The following is a 24,260-nucleotide window of genomic DNA, read 5'->3' as shown; positions in this document are numbered from 1 at the left end:
CAAATTGAAACTATTCTGGTGGCAATCAAACCTAGTTCATCTTGTAGAGAAAAGAAAGAAAATGAAGGGTCATACACCTCCTAATGATAAGCGGTTCCGGAGATATTGAGATTTTGGTTCCACTAAAATAGCACCATTTGAGGTTGAAAATATACACTTTTTGGTGGTTTTCCAATTTCAAAATCCAATAAAAAAAATCCAGATATCTTCATTTTGACTGCAGACTTTTATCAAATTCTTTTTGTAAAGGCTTGCTAACACTTCAAGGAAGAAATGAAAAGACATTTTTTTGAAAAAGAAGACATTGCATTGCAAAAAACAATAAAAACGTAATAAAGCGGAAGTTATATTTGGTGAACTTACCTATCTTTATTCTTTGTAATCAAACCAGCCGTACCCAATCGATGAAATCGATACGGGAAATCAATCGATATTAATCGATTTTAATCAATAATAATCGGTAGTGATCGATAACTAATCGATAAACAATAATTAATAATTATGCATGGTTTTATGACTTTAGGACTTAGGTCACCTAGGTCGATGTCAATGGGCTTCGCGTGTCGTCGTTGGTCATCGTATTTGGTCATGGCAGCTTGGTAACTTGTATCTTTCTCGAAAGCGGATCAATCTTGTTCCTTCTTCTTCATCATTGAAACAGATGTTGTAATTTGTTGATTGAACAACATCTCCGCTGGTGAATTTCCAGTGGCTGAATGGGGAGTCGCCCGGTACGAAAGAAGATATCTGTCAACCGCTTCTTTTTGGTCCTTGTGTTCGACATAGGCGATGTGGGCTACCTTCTGAAGCATCTTCATGAAGTTTTTGGCTAGCTCATTTGATGAAGGTTGTTCTGGTGTAATTGGCTGGTGCTTAAAACCTCGCTTCTTTGCGTAATTTGTAAAGTTGTGCAAGTTAAAATGCTGACCATTGTCCGTCTTGACCTTCTCTGGAATGCCGTGAGTTGCCAAAATTTGGTCGAAATGAGGTACCACCGTGTCGGCGGCGGTAGAATCTAGCACAGCCACTTCCGGAAATCAAGAGTACTCGCCAATGAGAAGCAGGAAATAGTAATCTTTGGCGATTGGGCCCTTGAAGTCCGAGGCGATGTGTCTCCAAGGTCCTTCTGGCAATTTCCTCGTGATGAGCGGCTGATGCTTTTGTTGATTTTAGCGGCAAGCATGCATGACAAGATTGTACAAAGCTCTCCACAAGCTTGTCCATGTTGGGAATCCAAACTTTCGATCGAAGATAACGCTTTATTTTCGCTGCACCTTGATGCCCTTCATGAGCGTGCAACTGAAAGTTCATTGAATACGTGCGTTCTTTGGAATGTATCCTTTCTCAAGGATACAAAATTTCAAGCAGGCAAGCTGGTCATCAGCGTTTGTTGCTTTTTGAACCATGTCGAAGGTCATAGCGTTGGGAATATCGTCGTCGATGATAGCATTGATGTGGAAGGTTTCCTCACTGGCTCGCATCTTCTGTTGTTCAGTGATGGGCAATGGATTTCGACTGTTGTAATCTGTCGGGTTGGTGCTTCCCTTTTCATACTTTACGGTCATACGGTACTGCTGTAACTTCAATCAGTGATTCTCGGTGCGAGCTGGGGCTTTTCTTCGTTGATTATTGTACAATGAGACCAGCGGTTCATGATCAGTTATTGTGTAGAACTTCATTCCATGGAGATACATTCGGTTGGTCATGACGCCGAAAAGGATAGCTAAGCTTTCACCCTCGATCGGAGCAAAGCGTTGTTCTGTCTCTGTTAACGATTTACTTGAGTAGTTGATTGTTTTGTAATGTCCAGTGTCGGGTTCTTTTTGAAACAATGTGGCGCCAATACCCTTCGGTCCTCGGTCAACTACAAGCTTCGTCTTTCGATAAGGTCCCAGGGTGCTATTACTCAGTTGCTACATAAAGCTATAAGCAAAAAGCTCGTACCCAAAAATTTTAAAAATGTCAAAAAATGAAGGTCTTCAAATCTCTCTAAAACCTATTTTTATGGGAATCTATGGTATTTTGTAGCAAAAAGCAAAAAAAAATAGAGCTTAACCTCGCTTTAGAAATTTTTTATCGCATTTTTTAGTTTTTTGTAAAATCGCAGGCCAAAATAGGAGAAAAAATCATCAAGTTTTGCATTTTCTTCTCATTGACTTCATTTTTAACCCCTACTTTTAACCATTTTTGAAATCTACATAAAATTTCCGACAATTTGATATATAACATGCATATGTTCCCGAAAAATCAACATAGGCTAAATCTGAGCCTGCTGCTACGGTACTGAAAAAACTGCTTTGTATTGATGTCCTTATTACTGGTTTTTTTTTTCAGGTATAAATTCAAAAAACTAACCAAAAGGCCTCGTTTGCAAGCTGAGTCAACTTTCTATAGGACTTGGACTGGTTAATCTATGATTTGAGGCTTTCAAATCCATTTTTTCACTGACTAGTACTAGGTCAGAGTTTTTGTCACGCCGTGACGGAAAATTTTCAATAGCCTGTAAAAATCTATGAGAGTGGAATCAGGTCTTAATTTTCTCCATGAAACATCAACCATATAGTGTTAATCAGAAACCTAAAATAGAAATTCAAAAATCAACCCACAAGATTTTCTGTAGCCATTTTTAGTTTTTGTCACGCCGTGACGGAAAATTTGGGCCTATGTCAAAATTCCCCTATCTTTTCGTCAATTGTACTTGAATTGAGATTTCTTTGCTTGAAAATTCTTCAAATAGGTAGAGTATATCAGAATATGCAAAAAATGGAGTCAAAAATGCAGAATTACAATGAACTAGAGGTCCTGCAAGGTGGATTTTCTCATTTTTGATCAAAATGTTTCGTAGGCTAATTTTAGAAAAACTCGGATTTTTTTTAGGATTTAGCTCATGTTTTAACTTTCTAAGTTTATTTTTCACATTCTAGTATGTATTTCTGACAACTTTACATTAAAATTATAATATTTCTTACAAATTCAGGAAAATAATAACATATTTCTCATTTATGATTTTTAGCGTTTCATCACTTTTTTGGCCAAAAATGGGTCATTTTGAGGCCGAAATCCAAAAAAACCGAAATATTAACTTGAAAATAACCCTATCATGTTATATATCAGTGGAAGCGGAATTTTGAGTAGATTTTGAATATCCAAGTTTCATGTCCTGAAAAAGAACTCAATTCAAATTATTATGCTTTAACAGCTAAAAATAGACATGGGTACGAGCTTTTTGCTTATGGCTATAAACCCTCTTTCAGTTTGTCGAATGCGTCCTGAAAAGCTTGATCCCAGTGGCTAGCTTCGAACATAAAGAGGGTGTTACATTGACACGTCTGCAAGAAACTTTTTACTTCCGCTGTGTTGGTTGGTGGTGCGAGTCTGGCGATAGTCTCTACTTTCGATGGATCTGCAGACATACCTTCACTTGAAAACTATATCCAAACCAAATAACTTCTGGAGCACTCCATACACATTTCTCTCGTCTAAGTGTTAAGCCAAGGGATTGTAATCGATCAAGTAGAGCACTCAAATGGAGGTCATGCTCATGCTGGGTCTCTCCGTAAACCAGCAAATCGTCTTCAATCTGTTCCACCCGGGGGGGGGGGGGGTCAAGCAGTTGATCCAAAACACTATGCCTGTTTTGATCGTGGTGGTCCATTTTCAAATTTCTATAAATACAGTTAATCCAAGAGTGGATTAACTGCCAAAGGGGTGGTCTCTGAAAAAATTCTGGAAAAAAATTGGACTTTAACTGCTCTATATGTCATTCTGTAGAATTCATTTATTATGATTTGTGCTAGTTTTGCCTCTTCTTCTGTCTTTAAAACGTCAAACTGCATCAAAGTCTTGCTTCTACATTATCATTTTGAATACGTTATAATTACCTGTTCATACTAGATTTATTTTCTCTAGATTTTATATTTTCATAGTTATTCATACTGATTCATAGAAATATTACTTTCTTGATTATTTCAAAAAGAAATCCATAAAAAATTACTTAGAAAGTCGACCAACATCAAATAAAATAACTTAATGAATTTCAGAATGCTCTGGTAGAATGTTTTAGGGGGTGCTATACAAAGATTGTGATTGAAAAACAGTTAATCCATGGGTGGATTAAGTGTCAGGATGGGTGGGTGGTCCAAAAAATCATCCAAAATCAGTTACTATGGATGATGTTTCGGATCAACTGCTTGACCCCCCCTGGTTCCACACCAACAAGGTCTACAATACTTTGCTGCAAACGCTCGTGGAACTCTTGACTGGCAGGTCCAGCACCCATAACAAGACGCATAAAATCTGATAAAATTGGTAGTATGCCTTTGTGTGTGTAAAAGTTTATAAGTTCTTTCGATTTTTCGCCAAGTGGCATTTGGTGAAATGAATGTTTCATGTCCAGCTTTGTGAATACTTTGGCGCCGTTAAGCTTGTGACGCAAGGAATGGACAGTCGGTATGGGAATATGGCTTTCTTTGATGGCAATATTTGGGTGACGCATGTCTAAATTCATATGAATCTGCCCGGAGGGTTTCTTCGTAATGACAACGTTCGAGATTCAGTCGAGGTTAACACTTGGGTCTAACGGGCCTTCCATGATGTCATTGTCTCTAAGTTCTTTGAGATAGCTTGTGACTTGTTTTCTGAAAGCGAACGGTATCGGCAGCTCCTTCTGTATCATTGGTTTGATCAATCTGTCTATATCAAAGTTTTTTTCTGATTTATTGAACTTACCGATTCCCTCAAAGATAGGTTGGTTTCTTACTATCACGTAAACGAGTTGCTCGGCTGTTGCTCCACTGCTAGTGGTCAGTTCGATCTTTGCTCTACCCTTCACTCGCAGTAGGTCTTTAGTCTCTTTCTGGGATCAGGGTCTTTCTGCATCCGGAGTCAACTCTCATTTTCAAACATGTACATTGGCTTCCACAGGTCTTTAGTCTCTTTCTGGGATCAGGGTCTTTCTGCATCCGGAGTCAACTCTCATTTTCAAACATGTACATTGGCTTCCACATCGATCATTTCAACTTCATTATGGTTATTCATCAGAGGGATGAAGTTCACGGTCAAGACGCGACCCATCAGTTGTTCATCGTCTGAATCACTTGATTTGTCCAGGGCATTAACATCCTGTTTCTGGTGCACCAGGACATACGGGCAATTTTGCAAAATGGTGCTTCTTCTTGCAATCATTGCAACGTTTCCCTTTGGTGGGGCACTTTCCTTTTGAGTGGGCTTTCCGACGTTCATATCCGCAAAAGTCACAAATTTTTGGGGAACTTTCGGTTTGCTTTCCCCTACCGATCGAATCTCTCGTGATGTTCGGTTTTGGTGGGTCTGGTCCTCGTGGTCCTCTTCTACTGATGATCCAGTTAACACTCTCTTGTTTCTCAATATTTTGCGCTTGTGTCGATGATGGTTCTAGCGCTATTCCCTATTTAATGAAATCATTTAAATTTGCACCCTCCGCGAGGGCATGTTTCCTGAGCTTATTGTTATTTGTCTACATCGTCATAACGCCGCAAGCGGCTTTCTTTGCAGTTTAGGTGGCGAAATTGCAGAGCTTTGCTTGATCAAAAACTTTTCTGTACCATTTGGTGAACGGCATCTGCCCTTGTGGCATCTCGTTAAATAGTTTAAATACCAGGTAAACTTCGTTTATTTGTCCCTTTAAGGAGTTTCTGATTTTGTCAATTGCGGCCGCATATGTATCTTCTGTCGTCACCTTTCCTTCGTGCTCCAAAAATGTAATCATTTCATCTCCACCCTAGAGTTGCAAAACAGCTTTCTTTTTCTTATCTTCGTCAATGTCCTCCGTATCAAAAATCATGTTTGCTCTCTTGACATATTTATCAAACGAATGGAGGGTGGCACCCGCGTCTTTCAGGCGTTTGAAGGTTGGGAGGGCGGAATAGAGAGCGCCTCTGGCGGCCATGTTGGATTTGACTTATCGAGACAAAATGTGGATGATTCGATTGGAAGCAAGCGTAGCTTGAAATTTTTCTCTGGAAATAACAAGAGTCTATTTCAGGTTGTTGATCATCTGGAACTGGGTAACATAAGTCTATTCGTTGCCAATGTAGTACCCACTTAGTCGATATTGCTTGGGGGTCAACAAACAGCTGGAGTGACACAAATAATTGACAAGGTAAAGTTTAGTTCTTACAACTATTTCTTCTTCTTCTTCATGAAAGACGTCTGCACTCTCTGCCAAGCTTGCAACCAAGAGGCTTTTACCTCGCTCAACATAAACCTATCAAGGTAGGTCACTACAGATTTGAAACAGATAGAAACAGTAAAAATTACTGCGTGGTCAATGTAACAAAATCAGTATAACCAAATCAGTGGCTTTGAAAAATAACAGTCAATGAAATATTTTGTACCCAACAAATTCTTATTCGTTTCTTGCCTATCATAATGCCTTAACGTATGGTTATTACGTATACAGATGAAGTTCAGGGAGTGATTAAAGCTAAGAAATTGCCTACCCTAAGCATCAGACTTCAAGTTTTCAAAGATAAATTATTAATGAATTTGGAGCTGTGGTCCTGTTATCCTGCAGGATAATTTGCACCCAGAATTAAAAAAAATAGTTAAACAATGAAAATAACTGAAGCTACCTCGACAGCTGAATGTAATTGTCTTAAGTATAACGATCTTCTAAATTGAAAAAACTATCCAATATTGACAAATCAACCTATCCCTTCGATTTCCAGACGGAAAATGACTCAGTTTCCAATACTTTTCAGTTTTGTCTCCCGTTTCCCCTCGTTTCCCTGCCGTTTCCCTGCCGTTTCCCCTCATTTCCTTGGGGTTTCACGTTTTAGTAAGTACGTTCGATTGATTGTAAATTACCTTTGATTGATTATATTTGATTACAATTATGTTCGATAAGTAGTTTGATTGGGATTAAATTAAATTTGATCACTCCTTTAGAGTTTTTTTAGCGTGGACATCCGAGCGCGTAAGTAGGGTACGGGAGTGAATAAAATCGAATACAATTGAATCAATTGAATGTAATTGAACATAATTGTTACAATCGAACGGCAAATCCTGGGTAATATTCAATTGCGACTCGATTGTGTTTGGCAATCAAATCGCAATTCGCAATTATTCAATTGTGTTCGATTGCATTCAATTGATTCGGTGTTTGATTCATTCGATTGACATTGTCTGGGTTTGTTTGAAATTCACTCTCTTAACGCTAACGGTCTTGACCAAATTGACAAAAACCCAACATTTTTGCCACCAAAGAGAAGAAAACTTTCTATTGCTTCACAGCCAAACACACTCCTCCTATGTGTGCGGTAAAAAGGAAAACAATTTCAGAATGGCGGCTCAAGTGGGGAAACATGGGGGAGAGGACAAAAGGCTATACTTCGAAATTTCTATCCATTTATTTGCATGAGCCTAAAAAAGCTAACATCGCAATTAAGAAAGCACTCTGCAACTATATTCCAGAGGAAATAGGAGGCAGTTTGAAAAGCACACTTGTGGAAGTAAAGCCAGTCTGGAAAGAAGGAAAATGTTACGCCAGAGCTTCGCCAAATTAACTGGAAAAGGTTGAAGGCAGCAGATCTCAAATCTCAAATCTACGCTGGAGATATCCGGCGTACAAGCCGCAATTTCCAGACTGGAAGTAAAGCGAAGGCAACTAGAAATATAAAGCTATGGTTAGGACTATAATTTGCTTTTCTCATGGATATTATAAGGAGGATATCTTATTTTGGTCATGATTGCCACAGTTTAACTCTCACAAAGTGGATATATAACAGTCTTTTCCCATTACAAGTGGCAGGGTTGAATATGGACATCGCCCCTAAGCTAATTGTATACATCTTTTTTAAAGTCAAAATTATACCGTGAGTGGTCCTAAATCCGACAGCCCTGCCGAAATCCGATGGGGTCTTTCAGAGATATAAACTAAAATAAAAACAAACTTTTCATTGTGACACAATGAAGATACCAACGTGTCAACTAAACAGAGAGATTTGATACACTGAACCAATTGAACCAAATAACAATAATTGCTTCTTATAAAAACATAATTTTTTATTACAAAGTTGTTAAAGTTTTAAAGATAAAACGGATTCAGAATAATAATGGAGGTAATTATTTTTACAACTCACACACTAATTAAACGAAATAGTAGTTAATCTCTGGGACTAATAACTAATCAAAATCAAACAAAGATTTGCACTTAGTTAAGTGCTCTTAGTAATACCATATTGCTAAGAAATTCTGTTCATTGGCTTAGAAAGAATCTTGCCTCAAGTAACTAAGTAAGTAAGTCTGCGACCGCAGTCGGAGGTGACCCAAAGGTTCCTCTTTCAATAGCTGTCTACCCGAAGATAGGGGAGGGCACCACTCTTTCTCCCTGGATTGCTCTAATTACCCTCGCTCTTTCTCTTAATTGCTGAGCATCAAGCAGAGATGCATCAAGTACAATTTTGGGAATCTTTGGTATGACCCAGCTGGGGGCTGAACCCACAACAGTGGCTGCACTACAGTCTCCTCAACTTGGCTAGCAATTTTCCAAAAAATCTAAAGACTTCATAAAAAAGACTTTAGAATGAGTGTGAGCTCTAGTTTTTAAGCTTCATTTTTCCAAATATTAAAGCTTCCCATAAAAAAAGGAATTGATCATTTTAAGGTTATTTTTCTACATTTTCTCTCCAAAACCTAATTTTGAAATTGCTCAACTTTTTAGTGAGTTTATTAATGTAATAAGTGGTAATCCCTGAAGCTTTAGACCTATATAACTGAGAGGAGCAAATTTATTATAATCTTTTATGTCTTGCTTGTCAAATGTTTTTTAATCAGTAGATTTGTGATAATGTGAGTAAGAGGGTAAAAATTTGAAAATGATAGTAAATGCTTTTTGGAGCTTGAAATATTACTCCTTTTAAAGTAATGAATATTTAATTACATTATCTTGTTTTTATTTCATTAGAGATGTCTAAATGAATAAGAAGAAAGAAAGGGTCCTATGAAATATTCAGGCTTTTTATAACTAGAATTCTTTTTGAAAGAAAGAGGAAAGTGTGATTAATATTTATCTCTTTTGCATTAAAAAGTAAAAATAATGTATTCAGCACTGATAATATTCATTTTGTATTTTACCACTGTGATAAAGTTAGAGTATTCTGTGATAAAATTTTGAGTTTTCAAAAGTTGAATATTTTGAAATATTCTACTTTGATTTTTTTCATGAAATCTATAAACTTTATACATTATACGTTGGATGTTTTTGAATATCTAGAAATCAAGAAATATCAGAGATTCATACCAGCTTGAAGTTCAGTAAATGCAGTATTCTGTATATTTTTTGTGGGTAATATTGTACTTTGTCCATTGCAATAAACTGCATTGTTTTCTCTCTGGAGTGTAGACAATGTAGACAATGTAAGGTATTTAGATCATAGATATCACATATCATAGTTCCTTATTTCTTCATTTTTCAGCTTTGTAGCTCGAGAATTTTGCAACTCTATTTATTATAAATCCATCCTTACTATTTCAGAGATAGAAAAATAGAGATAGTGAATTATGGATTTGAATGACAACAAAAAAGTTTGGGCCCCTGATGGAAGAGAAGGATTTTGTCTTGGAAAAGTTGTTGATATTGGAACAGACGCCATAACAGTTGAACTTGTTAACGGAAAGGTATGATTTTATTTTTATGTGGACTTTTATAAATGAAAGGGTGAAAGAATGAAAGTGCATCTAGCATGTAAATTCTTACAGAAGCATTGTTTTCTGCTAAAGATTTTCTGACTAGAATCTGTTAAACAGGCTAAAAAAATTTATAAAGCACACACAGAACCTTAGTTAAATCCAAGTCTTGGTTTTAAAGTTGAACTGTAATTCAAACTATGGAAAAGCTTCAACTATTAATATTTTTTCAAATTTTAGAATGTGTCTGCACCTTACAAAAGAGTGTTTTCATCAGAAGATGATAATAACAAAGATCATGATGATAACTGTAACTCCTTTATTTTCTTTTTTCCATCATCTTTAGAAATAGTTTAAACCACACATAATCTCTTAGACCTCTTTTTTTTAAGAACAAAAAATGTTATTGGAAAAAAACTCCTTGTAAATGAACCTTGAGTAATTTTTATATTCAAACAAAAGTTTTTCAAATTCTTAAAGCAAATTCAACCCCATGTTTATAAAAAAGCTTTTTTATATTAATTGTTCTTATGCAAAGAAGTTTGTGGGCATTACAGATCATTTTCATGAATACTTCATTTTTTCTGTTGCAGGTGCTTTGATGTATCTGAATGAAGCAACACTTCTAAACAATATCAAGATAAGATACAAAACAGATAAGATTTATGTAATTTGAAAATTCTTTTGTTATATTTGTATCCTTGTTATGCTTTTCCCCTATTCCCCAAAATTTAAGATCTATTCCACGTATTTGCCATATGCTATCATATTATGTTTAAACTAGTAACATTTTAACCATATTGATGCAACCACACTTTTAAGTCTCATCCCATACATTTCATATCATAAATCCTGTTTTGATATCCTTCAAATTTCCATTGCTACATTATAAAAAAATCACTCATGTATGATTTCATTTACACATAATATATAACTTTATATCAATTGCTCCATAAAAAACCACAAAATATGTTTCCAATTTCAGACGTACGTTGCCAACATTCTGATAGCTCTAAATCCATACCATGAACTTGCAGGCTTGTATTCAAAACAATCTATTGAAATATATAAAGGAAAATCTCTTGGCATGCTCCCACCCCACGTTTATGCTATTGGTAGGTTGACAGTTTTTTCATTGCTGTTAAAGCAATATTGTGCAATTTGCATGATTTTATGGTTCAATTTGTTGTTGCAGCTCTTTGATACTGAGAGAATAATGTCTGTAATTTACATGCATGGAAGGTGCTTTATAAATTATACTCCACAACTCATCGTCGTTTAATTCATTACGCCCACTGACCTTTATATACCCTGGAACAAGCTTCTCAATTCCTGCCAAGCAAAATCTTTGATCAGAGTTTTTTGAAAAGTGGTACCCTAATGGCGGCACTACTCAATAGTGGTGTAAATGCATCGAGAGCGTTTGATCTACTTTCCCTCCAAAAACTTTGATGATGTAGTGCCGTTAGACGTAAATTTTTAACACTTCAATGGCTTCTTTATGGGTACCAATTCAAAAAAAAACTTCAATCAAAGATGGCGGATATAGCTTGGTCCAGGAATATATAAAGGTCAGTGATTACGCCTAACATGTACAGAGTGCAAGAGCTTTTGACCCTAGAGACACATTTTGAAGTTGATAATAATTTAAATCAAAACAATAGGGTCCCCTTATAAAAGTTAAAATTAGTTGTCTATTAGACAATCATGAAATAACCTATGAAAACTCTATCATAGCGACCTTTAAGCTGTTTATGGCACTAGATTTAGTGAAATGTTTTTTCTCTCATTTAAGCTGATAAAACCTACAGAGACATGAAAGTTTTGAAGCAGAGTCAATCCATTATTGTCAGTGGTAAGAACCACTTTTATTATATATTGGTAGCCATCTCCAATGCTCAAAATACTAATAAAGTTGGAGACTAAAGAAGAAAGGGGGAACTTTTCATAATGATTTGCTAAATAACATTGAGTGACTGCAAAATTTCAAGAAAGGCTTCATAGAAAAGCCTTGAAATTGAAATTTATGTATTTTGTATTAATTTATGTAGTAATGTATTTTGAAAATGTTTGATCTTTCCTTTAGGTGAAAGTGGTGCTGGAAAAACTGAATCAACAAAATATATTCTCAGGTTTGGTTTGTCTTGGGTAGTAAGGAGAAGGGTCATTTCTATAAGGGAAAAATGAATTTTTCCTCTACAGAAAGAATTGTCCCAATTACAACTTATTTCTCGTTTTCGATTGCAGAGTTAGTGCAAGCATTTGGACACTTTTGGAAACGTATCTTTCGGTTTTGGGACAATTTCAGATAAAGCTAAAAGCTGAATAAGGACTTATTTACAAAATTAAGGGTTTCGTTTAGGTTCAAGGAAGTAGTATTTAATTTTGATTTTCCTTATCTACTTTTTTAGATATCTTACAGAAGCTTACGGTCATGGAGGAGTTGGTAACATTGAAAAACGTATTGTTGAAGGTAGGCTAGAAGATCTTTTCTCGTTTACAACAGATTCAAAAAATACCAGCTTTTCCTTTTTATTCTGAGCTTTGACTTCGTCGGAATACTGCAACAATAGCATCGCCTCTTCAAGTGATAGCCAGATCTTCTTTAAAATTCATGATTATTACTTTCAGCTAATCCATTGTTGGAAGCCTTTGGAAATGCAAAAACACTACGTAATTTGAACAGTAGCCGTTTTGGGAAATACGTTGAAGTGCATTTTAATAACAAGGTGTGAATTTCTGTTAAGAACATACCTTTCAAGACAATGACATAATAGATATAGTAAAGATTGTAAGACATGATATTATATTAAACCTTAATAGCATCGATTGTGTGCTCTTTCATGTCAAAAATATCCTGCTGCTTAGCTCCTGGATTTGTTTTAATTAATTTACGTTTATTACTATTTTGTTGGTGTTTTACCACCGTTTCTCTATCCCATTTTTCGTTTTTTATAGCCTGAGCTTGCTGGTGCTTTCATCTCGCACTACTTGCTTGAAAAATCCAGGATTGTTCGGCAAAGTGCTGGTGAACGAAATTACCATGTGTTTTATCGAATGTGCGCTGGTGCACCAAGTGATATGAAATCTGCTCTACGTTTATCAGATGCTAAGACTTTCAATGTAGGTATCTTTTTGCCAGACTTTATTTTGATGGCCGACTACTTACGTCCTTTGAAACGACGAAAAATAGGCAGTTATCAAATTCTTATTTTTGCCCAGTAGAACTTAATGGAAAATTAGGTCAATCTAGAAAACATTACTTTAAAAGGTTTCTATACACCGCTGGAAAGATATTTTTAAAAAATTAGGTAAACTCAATGTGCTGACTGACGTCTAAAGAAGTCATGGACTTTATACAGTCGACTTGCTGACAACTTAAGGAAAATTAAGGTAGAAATTCGGCAGTCTAAACTTAAATATTGGATTTCTTTTCTTAAAGGTCGCTACCCACTTAGCATTTTATGGTCGTCGAACAAGGTGCACAACTTAATTATTGCATAAATTACATAAATCAAGCCTTCAAAGGCTGTCGCTTTGAGCGCAAAGAGTTAGGCTGCTGGCATCCACTAACGCATTCATGTTCCTTATAGAGGATGCTTAATAAGCGATATTTCCTTTGTCCAGAGATTTGCCGCCTTAAAGACATTTTTAGCTAGCGAGTGTCTACAAATATAACATTAAGTATTGTTAAAATTTTCTGTGAGGCACCAAATCATAGATTGGAAAATATATTTGGATTTCGAAAACAAAGTAGGCGGAAGGAAGTTTGCTTCTTTTTCTTCCTCCTTTCTTGTTTAATGTGGAGATTTTGTAGAAGATTAGAAATTAGATTTATTGAATTTAAGTGCCCTGATGTATCTTCTGTGTGCACCAACAAAATTTTGCTTCATAAAACTACATTTTGATGCGTGAATTTGGACTTGTATGAGAGTAGTGTATAATTTTTTACCACACTTGATTCGTTGATCACTTTGGCTCCAGATAATTGTTTTTTCAGTTCTACAGATATATTGTAGATTTATTTCAAGGTATTTTAGTTATGTATATACAGTACATTTTGGGGGTTATTTATTGAATATTTCTGACATTACTTCTTTATGATTCTACGAAAGGAGGGAGTGTTGTTGTTACTTTGTTAAATGTTAAAACAAACAAAACTTTTCTTCAGCTATTGGCATTTCACTTTTCGATACTGTGTGTGTGGCCTTTGTGTTTATCTTTTTCATGTACTTAGCTTCAATTCTTTTAAAGAGATTGGAGTGTTTTTGGTTGTTTTCTTTCACTTTTTTGTTCATATTTGTATTTTTGAGTTTCGGCCGAAGAGCTGCAGGAAAAGTTTTGATAAATTTACAGACCAGATATCTTATAAAAGCAAAAGTCAAAAATAAATTTACAGACTGTACATAATGCGCGCATCAGATTGTTTTTTATCTTTCTTTCTGTTTTTTTTTCTGGTTTGGGACTCGAATTTCGAATGTAAACATTATATTGAAAATGTTCGAAACGATCGTTTTTGCGCGCACATCAATGTCAATCAAATTATCAACTCGCCAAGATTCTGTAAAATGCATTGAATTAAAAAAAAAATCTACCTGGGGTTTTGTAGAGGTCTGCGATTCAAACTAAACTAGAGTTGAAACTTTTCAATTTTTCTGCTGAGCTGTGCAGCTTCCATATCGTTCTTTGTTAATTAGCCAATCAGAAGAGACATTTAACTCTCTTATATACCGTGTGCAAAAAAATATCAACAATAGAAAAAAGAAAAAATGTGCAGCATATCTCCCCTTTATTTTGGATCAGTGGAATGGGAAAAGCGTTCAGCGACCAAAGCGCCCGAGCTGTGCGCCTTGTTTGCTGACCATAAAATGCTGAGGGGGTAGCGGCCTTAAAGGTAACTTGTGTTCCAGTTGAATCAGACTTTATTTTTTTAAATACAGGACCTTATACTAGTCATTCTTTTTCATAATTCAATTACAGTTAGAAGGTAAGATTGTCCCTGGAAACTCATCAACACGAAAGCTCGACATGGTTTCTTAGGTACTGCTGGTTGCAACGAAGGGCCATCAAAATACTCCCCCAGGATAAATTTTAGAATCACTTCTTTTTGAATCTCTTTTTTCAGTATCTGAACAGAGGCTCGTTGTCGGAGCGTGGTATTGATGACGTCAGAGATTTCCAAATGTTAGATAATGCTATGAATGCTGTTGGATTGTCAACAGCCGACAAAAGCAATATTTATCGTATCGCTGCAGCTGTTCTCCACCTTGGTAATATCAATTTCCAAGAATCAACCAAAGATAAAAAAGGTAAAAAAGGGTGGAATTTTCTTTCATTGACTCTTCTCTTTTATCACTTACAATAAAATATAATCCGTCTGTTATAAGGTAAGCTATAAATTTTAAACGTGGATCATTCCACTTAAGTAAGAACTTGAAAGAGATCTACGTTGCTCATGACCGTCAACAGGACTTTTGATGGGTTGGAAAATTTCACTTATCAAGCTGACACTTCACTGGTCTAATTATTAACGAGTTTTATGTGTCTTGGTGTTTTCTGCGACAGAGACGTTTAGTTTACATTTTAGATTGACGAGTTATTTTAAATCGTCTTTTCACTAATTCCTCCTTGTAAACTCACTCTGTAAATCAGCGTTTTCAGCCATCTTCGATACTGCCTGCCAAAAATGTCGTTTAGTTTCAAATGGTTTCAGATTGTTTTATTCAATCTTCGGTTCTCAGCAGGATATTTACATCAACTATCTAATTTGAACCTCTTCAATTCATATCACTCTATTCGAATAAATTTTTTGACTCCTTAAAGATCGAATTAGGGAGAGCCTAATATAAACTTGCTATTTCATTTTCAACTCCAGGTGGCAGTGAATTGAGTCCTGCAAGTGAAACCTCGGCAGCAATCACAGCCAAATTGTTGGGTTTGCACCAGAACGAATTGGCAATGTCACTGACCACTCGAATCATGATGACAGCGAAAGGTGGTGGAATGGGTACGATGTATAAGTAAGTCAAACCTCAATGTGTTTATAATCTTCCAGCAGATTCTGATTACTCCGCGCTGGCACGAATGCATTTTAAAGATCATGGCTCCAAAGGAGAATCTGCCCAGGCTTTGATCTTTTTATCCAGATTTGGTGCTTTGGTGCGCAGTGATCAGCTAAAGCAAAACAAACTCATCGCTTTTGCTTTCGTTTTAAAGCTAAAGACCACACGGGTTGTTAGGGAGGGAAAAGCAAAAAAAAAAACATAAATCATTTTTCATGCTTTTTGCTATGGTACAAACAGACAGACTTTAACCCTAAATTCTTTTAAACTTATCAACTTTCGCTTTTAGCCATGTTTCTGTATACTGAATGAATAAATAAAAAATAAAAAGTTCTCAGAAATCAGAAATAACGGTTTCCTCCTTTTGAAACAGAAAATGATACGATATGATGGATATTTTGTTTAGAAATTTGAGAACATGGACAACTTGTCAATGCTATAATACCAATGTGTAAGCGTTTAAACACAAACTTACCCTGCAACAAAAAGAATTCCGTAGATACGACATAGTTAGATTTACCTTTTTAATTGAAAAAGTCATCGATTTAATCATTAGTTTCCGCCCGCCCTGATAGTCCGGACCGAAATTACGAGTTGTAAAAGAGACTTCTTTCTGTTTCATTGTATATTTCGTGTTTAAAACCTAACATTAATAGTATTATGTACAATAATAGCTTTAAATGATACGATTTTGGTCCCCAAATTTCATGTATTATTAAAAGCCCCGCTTTTATCGCTCAGGGATTCTCCCAGCCTTCTTGATTTTCTTTTTTGATTTTCAGTTCTTCCTTCAACAAACGAGTTTCATTTTCATATCTGACCATGTACTCTGTCCTGACTTGTAGGCATTTCAATAGATGTTCTTTTTCGAAATGCCAGCTTATTTCTCGATCACTAGTACACATTGCTGTATTTTCAGTTTTGATTGTTTCCACAATATATGCTCTTCTTAGGCGTTCGTTTTCCTGCATCAGTAACTGGTAACTAGTTTTCAGTCTCTCAAACTCCTCTTTATAGTTCATTTCAATTCCATTGTCTAGCTCCATCTCTATTGACCCGTCATTTGATCCTAGGACCTTAAAATCCCTCTCACTAGCCTCTTGCTGTTGTTCTTTGCTGTCTTCGTCAAAATAATTAGCCGCCATTCCAACTAGATGGTTGTGTATCGTTTGGGCTAGTGTTCCACCTAGGGATGCATGGTCACTCATCGTTAGTCATACGTGGATTTATAATAATTTGTTCAAAATTCAAATTTGGGACATTTTCACCAAGCCATAATTATGTTGAGCTCAATTTTAAACAACGATTTACAAGTTGTTCCCAATAATTTCCTTTCTCTGACCCTATTTGCGCAATTTCTTTCATTTTTTGTCAAATATGCAAAAAATGCAGTTAAGAAACATTGCGTCACAGCTAGAAATTGTTTGTTTTTATCACGTTATGATGTTTTTGTTGACCCTAGCAACCAAATGGGTCTAATCAAATTGCAAGTAATTTAGATATCATGTTAAAATCTAACCCAGAGCACATGGAAATTATGGACGGTTTTTATAAGGACTTTGAAAAACCTTTCAAACCTTCAAATAATCTCAACTTTCCGATTCTAAGCCTAAAATTTGCCTTCAAATTTGCTTATTTTAGCATTTTGTGAACACTTTGGTGTATTTCCTTTAATATACATGTTTTAACTTTCTAATGTTGTCATTATAATGAATGAATTTAGAATGTCGTCAGAACGTTTATTTAGTGTTCTTTTATTTTTGTTCTGGAAGCCTTGCTTTCTTAATATACTCTGTCCTTATATAAAAAACGTGTATAGTTTGCCCGTTTCTACCCAACTTTTCTTCAATTTGATTCAAATCATCGCATGATTTTGAGGCATCTTCATAACTTCCCTTTCTCATATTTCTTTCTAAATCTATTTCATTACAGGATTCCCTTATCACCAGCTCAAGCGGCTGCAGGACGAGATGCATTAGCCAAATCTATTTACTCCAATCTTTTCGACCATATCGTTTCATGTATCAACAAATGTTTTCCTTTCAAAGATTCAGCTAATTATATTGGTGTTCTTGATATTGCTGGCTTCGGTAAGTATTTACACGTGTTTTTTATTAGAACATCCTAAATTTTTAAAGACTTTGGATGTTCTAACTTTTTCAGTTTAATGCTTTAAATATTCTTAAAATATAAAATTTTTTACCATGTTGTGAGTATTCTTGTGCAATTTTTCTTGACAAATTGGGTGTTTTAGAGTACATAAAACCTTAATATGTTCATAAAACTTGTTCTTAATATTTGGACCATTGAACCCTTATAGTTTCTTCTTCTAAAAAAAAACATTTATTCGTCGAACGTACCACACCCCAATTTTCGACAGAACTAAACTTAAACAGTTTTTGTATCAAATTTTAAGTTTGTTTTTCTTCTTTACAATGAATGAAGAATACAGACGTGATTAACCATCAAACCCTTCTTTTTCGTGGGTCATACGGTATTTGGCTTTTCAGACAACATTATTTGTGCACGCCAACCTGAACTAGACATGCTCTAAAACCGGATCATCCTCTTTATGGTGTCTTGCAGCGCTTTTAGGCTCACTCTGCATTTGTACCCCTCAAAAAATGATTTTTTGTGACATGATAAGACGTAAATATATCAGGAAATCAAACCGAATTTAACTTCAGCAATCTCCTAACACATTTTCATTGAGGTTCGAGAATATCTCATTTTGACGGCAGTTTTAACCGCCACATTTCATTTTGACGGCAGTTTTGACCGTCACATTTCGTTGTGAAAGAAGGTAATATGCATGCCGGAAATTTTTTGACATTGCCTTGAATCAAGTTTTAAAAGTCCAAGTCGGATATATCCGGCGAGTATGTCTTGTTTTTCAAACTGGTACATACCTCTAAACCTGTATGCAATCAGTATTCACTAAGAAATATAATAATACAAAAGTGATGATGATTTTTCTCGCATTTTGATTTTCTTTTCTCCTTCTTTTCTAGAATTCTTCGAAGTGAACAGTTTCGAGCAGTTGTGCATCAACTATTGCAATGAAAAACTACAACAATTTTTCAATCAGCGTATCTTGAAAGAGGTAACAATCAACTTTTGTAATTATTTTCGATATAAAAAGCCTCCTTTTTACGTATCTTTATTGTAAAGAGTATGGAATGGTTGTAAAAGGAATGAGGATGGAGTAGATTTTCAAAGGGAGGGGTAAAATATTTTCGAATAACATTTTGTGAAAAAGCTTACCTTAAAGCTTGTTAAATTCAAGATTTTTTAGTTTTTTTTTACCACTGAGTTTTATTAAAAGAAAGATTTCAGTGCAAGTGTACGTTCAATTATTAGAAATACCATATAATTTTTACCTGGTATTATGCAAAGATTTGTCTTTTTACGAAGAGCGAAAAAAACTGTTACATAATGCATCTTCAGGGATGCTTCTTACAAGCTGAAACAGGGAAGGAACAAATGTAATGGAAGTTAACGTTAGCAAGTGGACTATCGAAAGTGTGACAGACGCATGTTATAACTCATAACATTTCATATTTCTTTTAGGAACAAGCACTTTATGAAAAAGAAGGGCTAGGTGTGAAAACTGTTAATTATGCTGACAACCAAGATTGTATCGGTACGACCAAACTAATTTTCAATTTCAAAAAAATTCGATCCATAAGTTTGATACGTTATGGTTGCTAAATACCATATCAATACTCCCACCTCTATAAATGATGTACTAGAAAGATGAACCTTTTAAATGATAAGGGTATTGATCGTGTGAAGGTCTAGTCAGAAGCTATTGATAGCAAATGGTATTTGTCAGGTCCCCCCTGTTTATTTATTTTTGAAAATATTTTCAGTTATCACAAGCTGAATTGCTCTGAATAGCCTGGCTTTTTACCCCCCCCCTTTTATTCAGACTCCGTCCCCTGTTTATTAGATTTTGATTAAATTTCTAACCCCCTTCTATTTGGGACCTCAGAGTACTGAATTTTGATATTGTCTTAGTATCATAATACCTTTTTTTCTAAAATTTTCAACTCTTTTTCTTCAGATTTATTCGAGATGAAGGCGACGGGTTTATTTGACTTGTTGGACGAAGAGATGAAGTTCCCTTCTCCAAGCGAAACCCACTTCACAACTGAACTTCATTCAAAAAACAACAAACATTTCAGACTCGCTGTAAGTCTGTATTTGCTGAAATTTAAAAATTCACTTAAAACTATATAACACGCTGATAAAGACAACCGTCGAAACGTCGCACACACTACTGTGTTTTTAATGTTCACTTTTAATTTTTGACACAAATATACATTGACTTTTACCTTCACTTATATAAAACACTAGATAGAGCTACTCCATCTTTTTCCATTCCAAGGCAGGTGAAGCAAAATAATGCGCCATATTAAGGTAGCTGAAAGTAGATCACAGTTGAACCATTGGTTTTGAGTGTTGAAGTTATTTGACGCTGCAACGACTTCAAATTTTCAAGGATCGCGCAAGCTAAATTGTGAATATTACTTTATTCAAGATGGCTTCAAATGGGGAAAGAAAAGCTCTATTTAGTGTTCTATATAAAATATCTGTGAAAAAGACTCGTCAAATAAAGTGTATATTAGTTTGACCATAATAAGGTGAAATCGTAAAGCGGCCTGGACACGAGTTGGGTTCAGGAATATATAGAATTGGGTATCAAAGGGTAAAAATCATTTTAATTCGACTTCGAAATCTTTCCCTATTCTTTTTAGATTCCACGTAAATCCCCATTGAGTATTCATCGATCGGTGCGTGACGATCAAGGTTTTTTGGTGCGTCACTTCGCTGGTGCTGTTTGCTACCAAACAGTAAGTAATTATTGCGTCATCATTATTACATGTTCAGGATATAACCAGTAATATCTTTAACATTACGTCATTTTTACAACAGTTGATTGGTTGTAAGTGACGTATTGGATAGAAAAGCCATCAAGTTGCATGATTTCGTTGGCAACTATCTCTGCAGTTGTTACATTGCATATCTTGAATCTTGTGGTTTGGAAATCATTAAGGTTCAAAGTTCAAAATGTTAGCTCAAATTTCCGGATTCAGTAGGTGCTTGTGAAACGTAATGAATAAACCCTTATCCAAATGTTATTTGAACGTCCACGGCTGTGTTCCCACTTTTTCATGAGATTGTGTTTTTTTTTCAACTTTTTCCGATCGAGTTGAAATTTACTTCTCGGTCCCTTTTCCAAGGGCTTTGTTTTTATTTTTTTACGGTGAAATCACTCTTAAAGTAATCTAAACCGTATGAAAATTTTCCCACGAATGTCTCTGGAAAACGAATTAAATTCTCAGTCTTTTATTGAGCTGTTCCATTAAAAAACCATACAGGGGTGGACGAACCTTTTCAAGTCAAAAAAAATTTATTGAAAATGTGTCAATACCCCCTGGAAAATGCAAAAGTAGCCTTGTAAAGGTACTTTTTATACCTTAACGTGAGGATGCACGAAATGAAATCAGTTTTTTACCCCGTGGAAATTTTAGAGTAACTTTTTACCGCCTTGGAAAAATGAAAAAAAAAGTTCGTCCACCTCTCTGTATGGATATAAAATGGAATGGTTTTTTCTTTGACTGCATCTCCTGATTTCTCATTGCAGGTTGAATTTTTGGAGAAGAACAACGATGCTCTCCACGACTCTCTGGAACAACTAGTCTTAGAATCATCTGATCCTTTCCTGAAGAGTTTGTTCCCTGCACCAAAACCTCAAGCCAACAGCAAACCTGGCGGCAAAGTCAAAAAATTGACTTTTGACAGTGTTGGGAAAAAATTTAGGGTAAGAATCAAGATTTTTTTGCTTTTGGTTTGTCCAATATCTTTATCTTCACGATTGGTATATATTTTTTATAAATACACAAATTTTGTATTAGCGAAAATTACACCCATATAAATTTCTTTTTTCAAAATTTCCAGAGAATGAAGTAATCTTTGCAATTTTCAGCCAATCAAACCTTTACTCGATGTTTTTTCGTGACTTTTTTACATGATTCTACTAAAAGAAAATTTGTGTATTGGCTTATTTGACTTTGATGCCCACAAACGAGTTGACTATGCAGGAGTTCTCGTAACACCCATTAAAAATTGAATATTGAATTTTCAAATGTGTCTTCATCTCAAAGATTGGTTTAAAGCCTTACGGTTAATGGAAATTGTAAACTATGCCAAATGTAACTTAATAGTGAGATGAATAGTTTTCATAATTTTTAGCGTCAATTGGATTTGTTGCTGGAAAAGTTGCGAAGCACTGTAAGTTTGTTTATTTTTCATCTCTTCTTTCATTCAGCTTTCTCTTAACTGTAAAGCGGTCTGGGTCCTAGTTCCGTCTCATAGTTGTCTTGAGGAGAATAGGCTGTTCCCTGATTCATAGAGATGTGTGGGTACCCACCCCCTGGAAAATTGCAATATCTGAAAAAGAACCTTAGAAAATATTATTTTCATACCTTAAAGTAAAGGTGGACGAACTAAAATCATTATTTACCCCTAGAAATATTAGAATAACTTTTTACCCTCTGGTAAAATGAAAAAGTACTTCTTTAGACCCACTGAAAGTACTTTCCCCCCTGTATTGATATAAAATGGAATGACCCAATAATCATCTCGTTTTGTTTGTAGGGTTCGAATTTCATTCGTTGCATCAAACCAAACGATCAAATGAAGAGTCGTGATTTCGAAGGAGCACAAATTCTCAGTCAACTGCAATGTGCTGGCATGGTGTCTGTGTTAGAGTTGATGCAAGAAGGCTATCCATCAAGAACTGCTTTCCTTGATCTACACACTAAGTATGATTTTGTTCTTTTACAAGGGATTCTTCTAAGCACTTTGAGCTTGGCCGTTTTTGTATATTTAGATTGAGTTTCTAATCTACTCAGCAAAGCTGTGCATCCATGAAGCAGCTGGGGGCATGGAGGTATAAAGAAACAGGAGATGTATGCTATTGTAACCAAGCTTGCCCTACGATTAAAAAAATTACGATGTATGCATGCCCATAATCTCATATATCGTGCATTTTTAATGAGCTCTTTTATCCATTGGTAAAATTTTATTGGCTCAAGCTTTAGAAATTAGATAACGCGAGATTCATTGTTTCTGACACCAGTGTAAGAAAATATTTGGACTAAAAAAAGACCTGTAAACTTGGCAATCCTTCATCAAATGAATAGTTTTTCGATCAATGCTTTCTTTAAGGTAAACTCTATTGATTGATGCTTTCCTCCAAAATTTTCCACCAACTTTATGTCTACAAATTGAGTATGAAATCGTGTGTGCTTATAAAGAACTTTTCATTTTCTGGCTTGAGAAAATATATTTTCAAAACAAAATTGAACGGATAACGAAATTGAACATAAAACTTGTTTCGTGGACGAAGTTTTATTTCATTTTCGTATATTAGAAGGCTAAAACTAAAATCTTCAATACTGATAGTAGGAATGTTCAGAGTTCTACTAAAAAGTCTTATTTTATCGGGCGAGCTTAGAATTTCTTTTGATATATTTCATAAAAGAAATAAAAAGACTTTAACGAACAATTACCGACAAATTCAACTCCTGTCTTTCTTTATACCTCCATTCTTGGGGGTCTGAGAGCGCTTCCAGGATTCAGAGGGCAAAGCTCCCGAAAAATACTGAATACGTATATAAGTTGGTTATTTTTGTTAAATCAATTATTATTATAGTTATAAATCAATTCAAATTTTGCTAAAAATATTTGGATTGAGTTTTTAAAACTCAATCTTGCATTGTGTATTTGGCCGGTATACGCAAACATAAAAAGTGCTCAGAAAAATCCCTGGTTTTACAGTTTCACTCAAACATCGCCTTTGTTTTGGCCATGTGTGATGTAATCATTACCTCTGCAGGCAATGCCTTGAAGTATGGGGAGGATCACTATGAAAATTAGAAGAAAATAAGTTTGTACAATGGGGACAAAAGTCATAAGGTGGGAGCCTAATAAGAAGTGTAATCCTTTCATCAGTCATTGGTTGACCTGATTGAGATATTGCGGCTAGAGAGAAATCGACCATTTACAAAAGACATTGACTGATAAACTTGAGGAAGTATTTTTTATACAACGAAGCAAAATCCTCGATAAACATTAGACAATCACTGAATAAATAAGGTGTTCTCTTATTATGAAGCTCCCAGGTATCTCATCATAAGATAACCTATTATACGGAAAGTCTACGTGAAAAATACACGGGCTTCCAACCCTTTTGCTGCTCGAGATTCAAAAAGGATGGATTTTATGGGGTGCTTCCGGATGCATAAGCTTGATGAAATCAAAAGCCAAATATTGATTTGAGGGAAGAAAGTTTGAAGTAAACACGTGTTTTGGGAAGAGCATCTTGTTTGGAGTTTCAAATTGATAGGAAAATATTTGCCCTCCCCAAGGTGAGTTTTGTGTCTTCGTGCGTCCTATCTAAGTGAAACTTCGAATACAATTCAGTATAAAAATGGTGAGACGAAGCTGCAAAGGCATCTCTCA

The 24,260-nt window shown here is 35.3% G+C and overlaps 1 protein-coding gene across 1 annotated transcript in view; it reads left to right on the top strand.

The window, feature by feature from the left end:
• The first annotated feature begins 9,514 nt into the window (after nucleotides 1–9,514).
• Nucleotides 9,515–24,260, top strand: part of LOC136809358 (unconventional myosin-VI-like) — a 29,555-nt gene continuing 14,809 nt past the window's right edge. The window contains exons 1-19 of the mRNA XM_067065876.1: nucleotides 9,515–9,657; nucleotides 9,907–9,976; nucleotides 10,260–10,333; nucleotides 10,652–10,781; nucleotides 11,462–11,521; nucleotides 11,753–11,798; nucleotides 12,078–12,139; nucleotides 12,298–12,395; nucleotides 12,625–12,789; nucleotides 14,792–14,975; nucleotides 15,542–15,686; nucleotides 17,661–17,818; nucleotides 18,740–18,831; nucleotides 19,299–19,371; nucleotides 19,795–19,922; nucleotides 20,489–20,584; nucleotides 21,379–21,555; nucleotides 21,987–22,025; nucleotides 22,392–22,558. Of these exons, the coding sequence (XP_066921977.1) occupies nucleotides 9,541–9,657; nucleotides 9,907–9,976; nucleotides 10,260–10,333; nucleotides 10,652–10,781; nucleotides 11,462–11,521; nucleotides 11,753–11,798; nucleotides 12,078–12,139; nucleotides 12,298–12,395; nucleotides 12,625–12,789; nucleotides 14,792–14,975; nucleotides 15,542–15,686; nucleotides 17,661–17,818; nucleotides 18,740–18,831; nucleotides 19,299–19,371; nucleotides 19,795–19,922; nucleotides 20,489–20,584; nucleotides 21,379–21,555; nucleotides 21,987–22,025; nucleotides 22,392–22,558 (2,081 nt within the window). The 5' untranslated portion in view covers nucleotides 9,515–9,540. The remainder of the gene's footprint in view (nucleotides 9,658–9,906; nucleotides 9,977–10,259; nucleotides 10,334–10,651; nucleotides 10,782–11,461; nucleotides 11,522–11,752; nucleotides 11,799–12,077; nucleotides 12,140–12,297; nucleotides 12,396–12,624; nucleotides 12,790–14,791; nucleotides 14,976–15,541; nucleotides 15,687–17,660; nucleotides 17,819–18,739; nucleotides 18,832–19,298; nucleotides 19,372–19,794; nucleotides 19,923–20,488; nucleotides 20,585–21,378; nucleotides 21,556–21,986; nucleotides 22,026–22,391; nucleotides 22,559–24,260) is intronic.

This window comes from Clytia hemisphaerica, unplaced genomic scaffold, assembly GCF_902728285.1.
Source record: "Clytia hemisphaerica strain Z4C2 unplaced genomic scaffold, Clytia hemisphaerica genome assembly, whole genome shotgun sequence".
NCBI classification, from domain to species: Eukaryota; Metazoa; Cnidaria; class Hydrozoa; order Leptothecata; family Clytiidae; genus Clytia; species Clytia hemisphaerica.
This window is presented reverse-complemented; position numbering and strand designations above follow the sequence as displayed.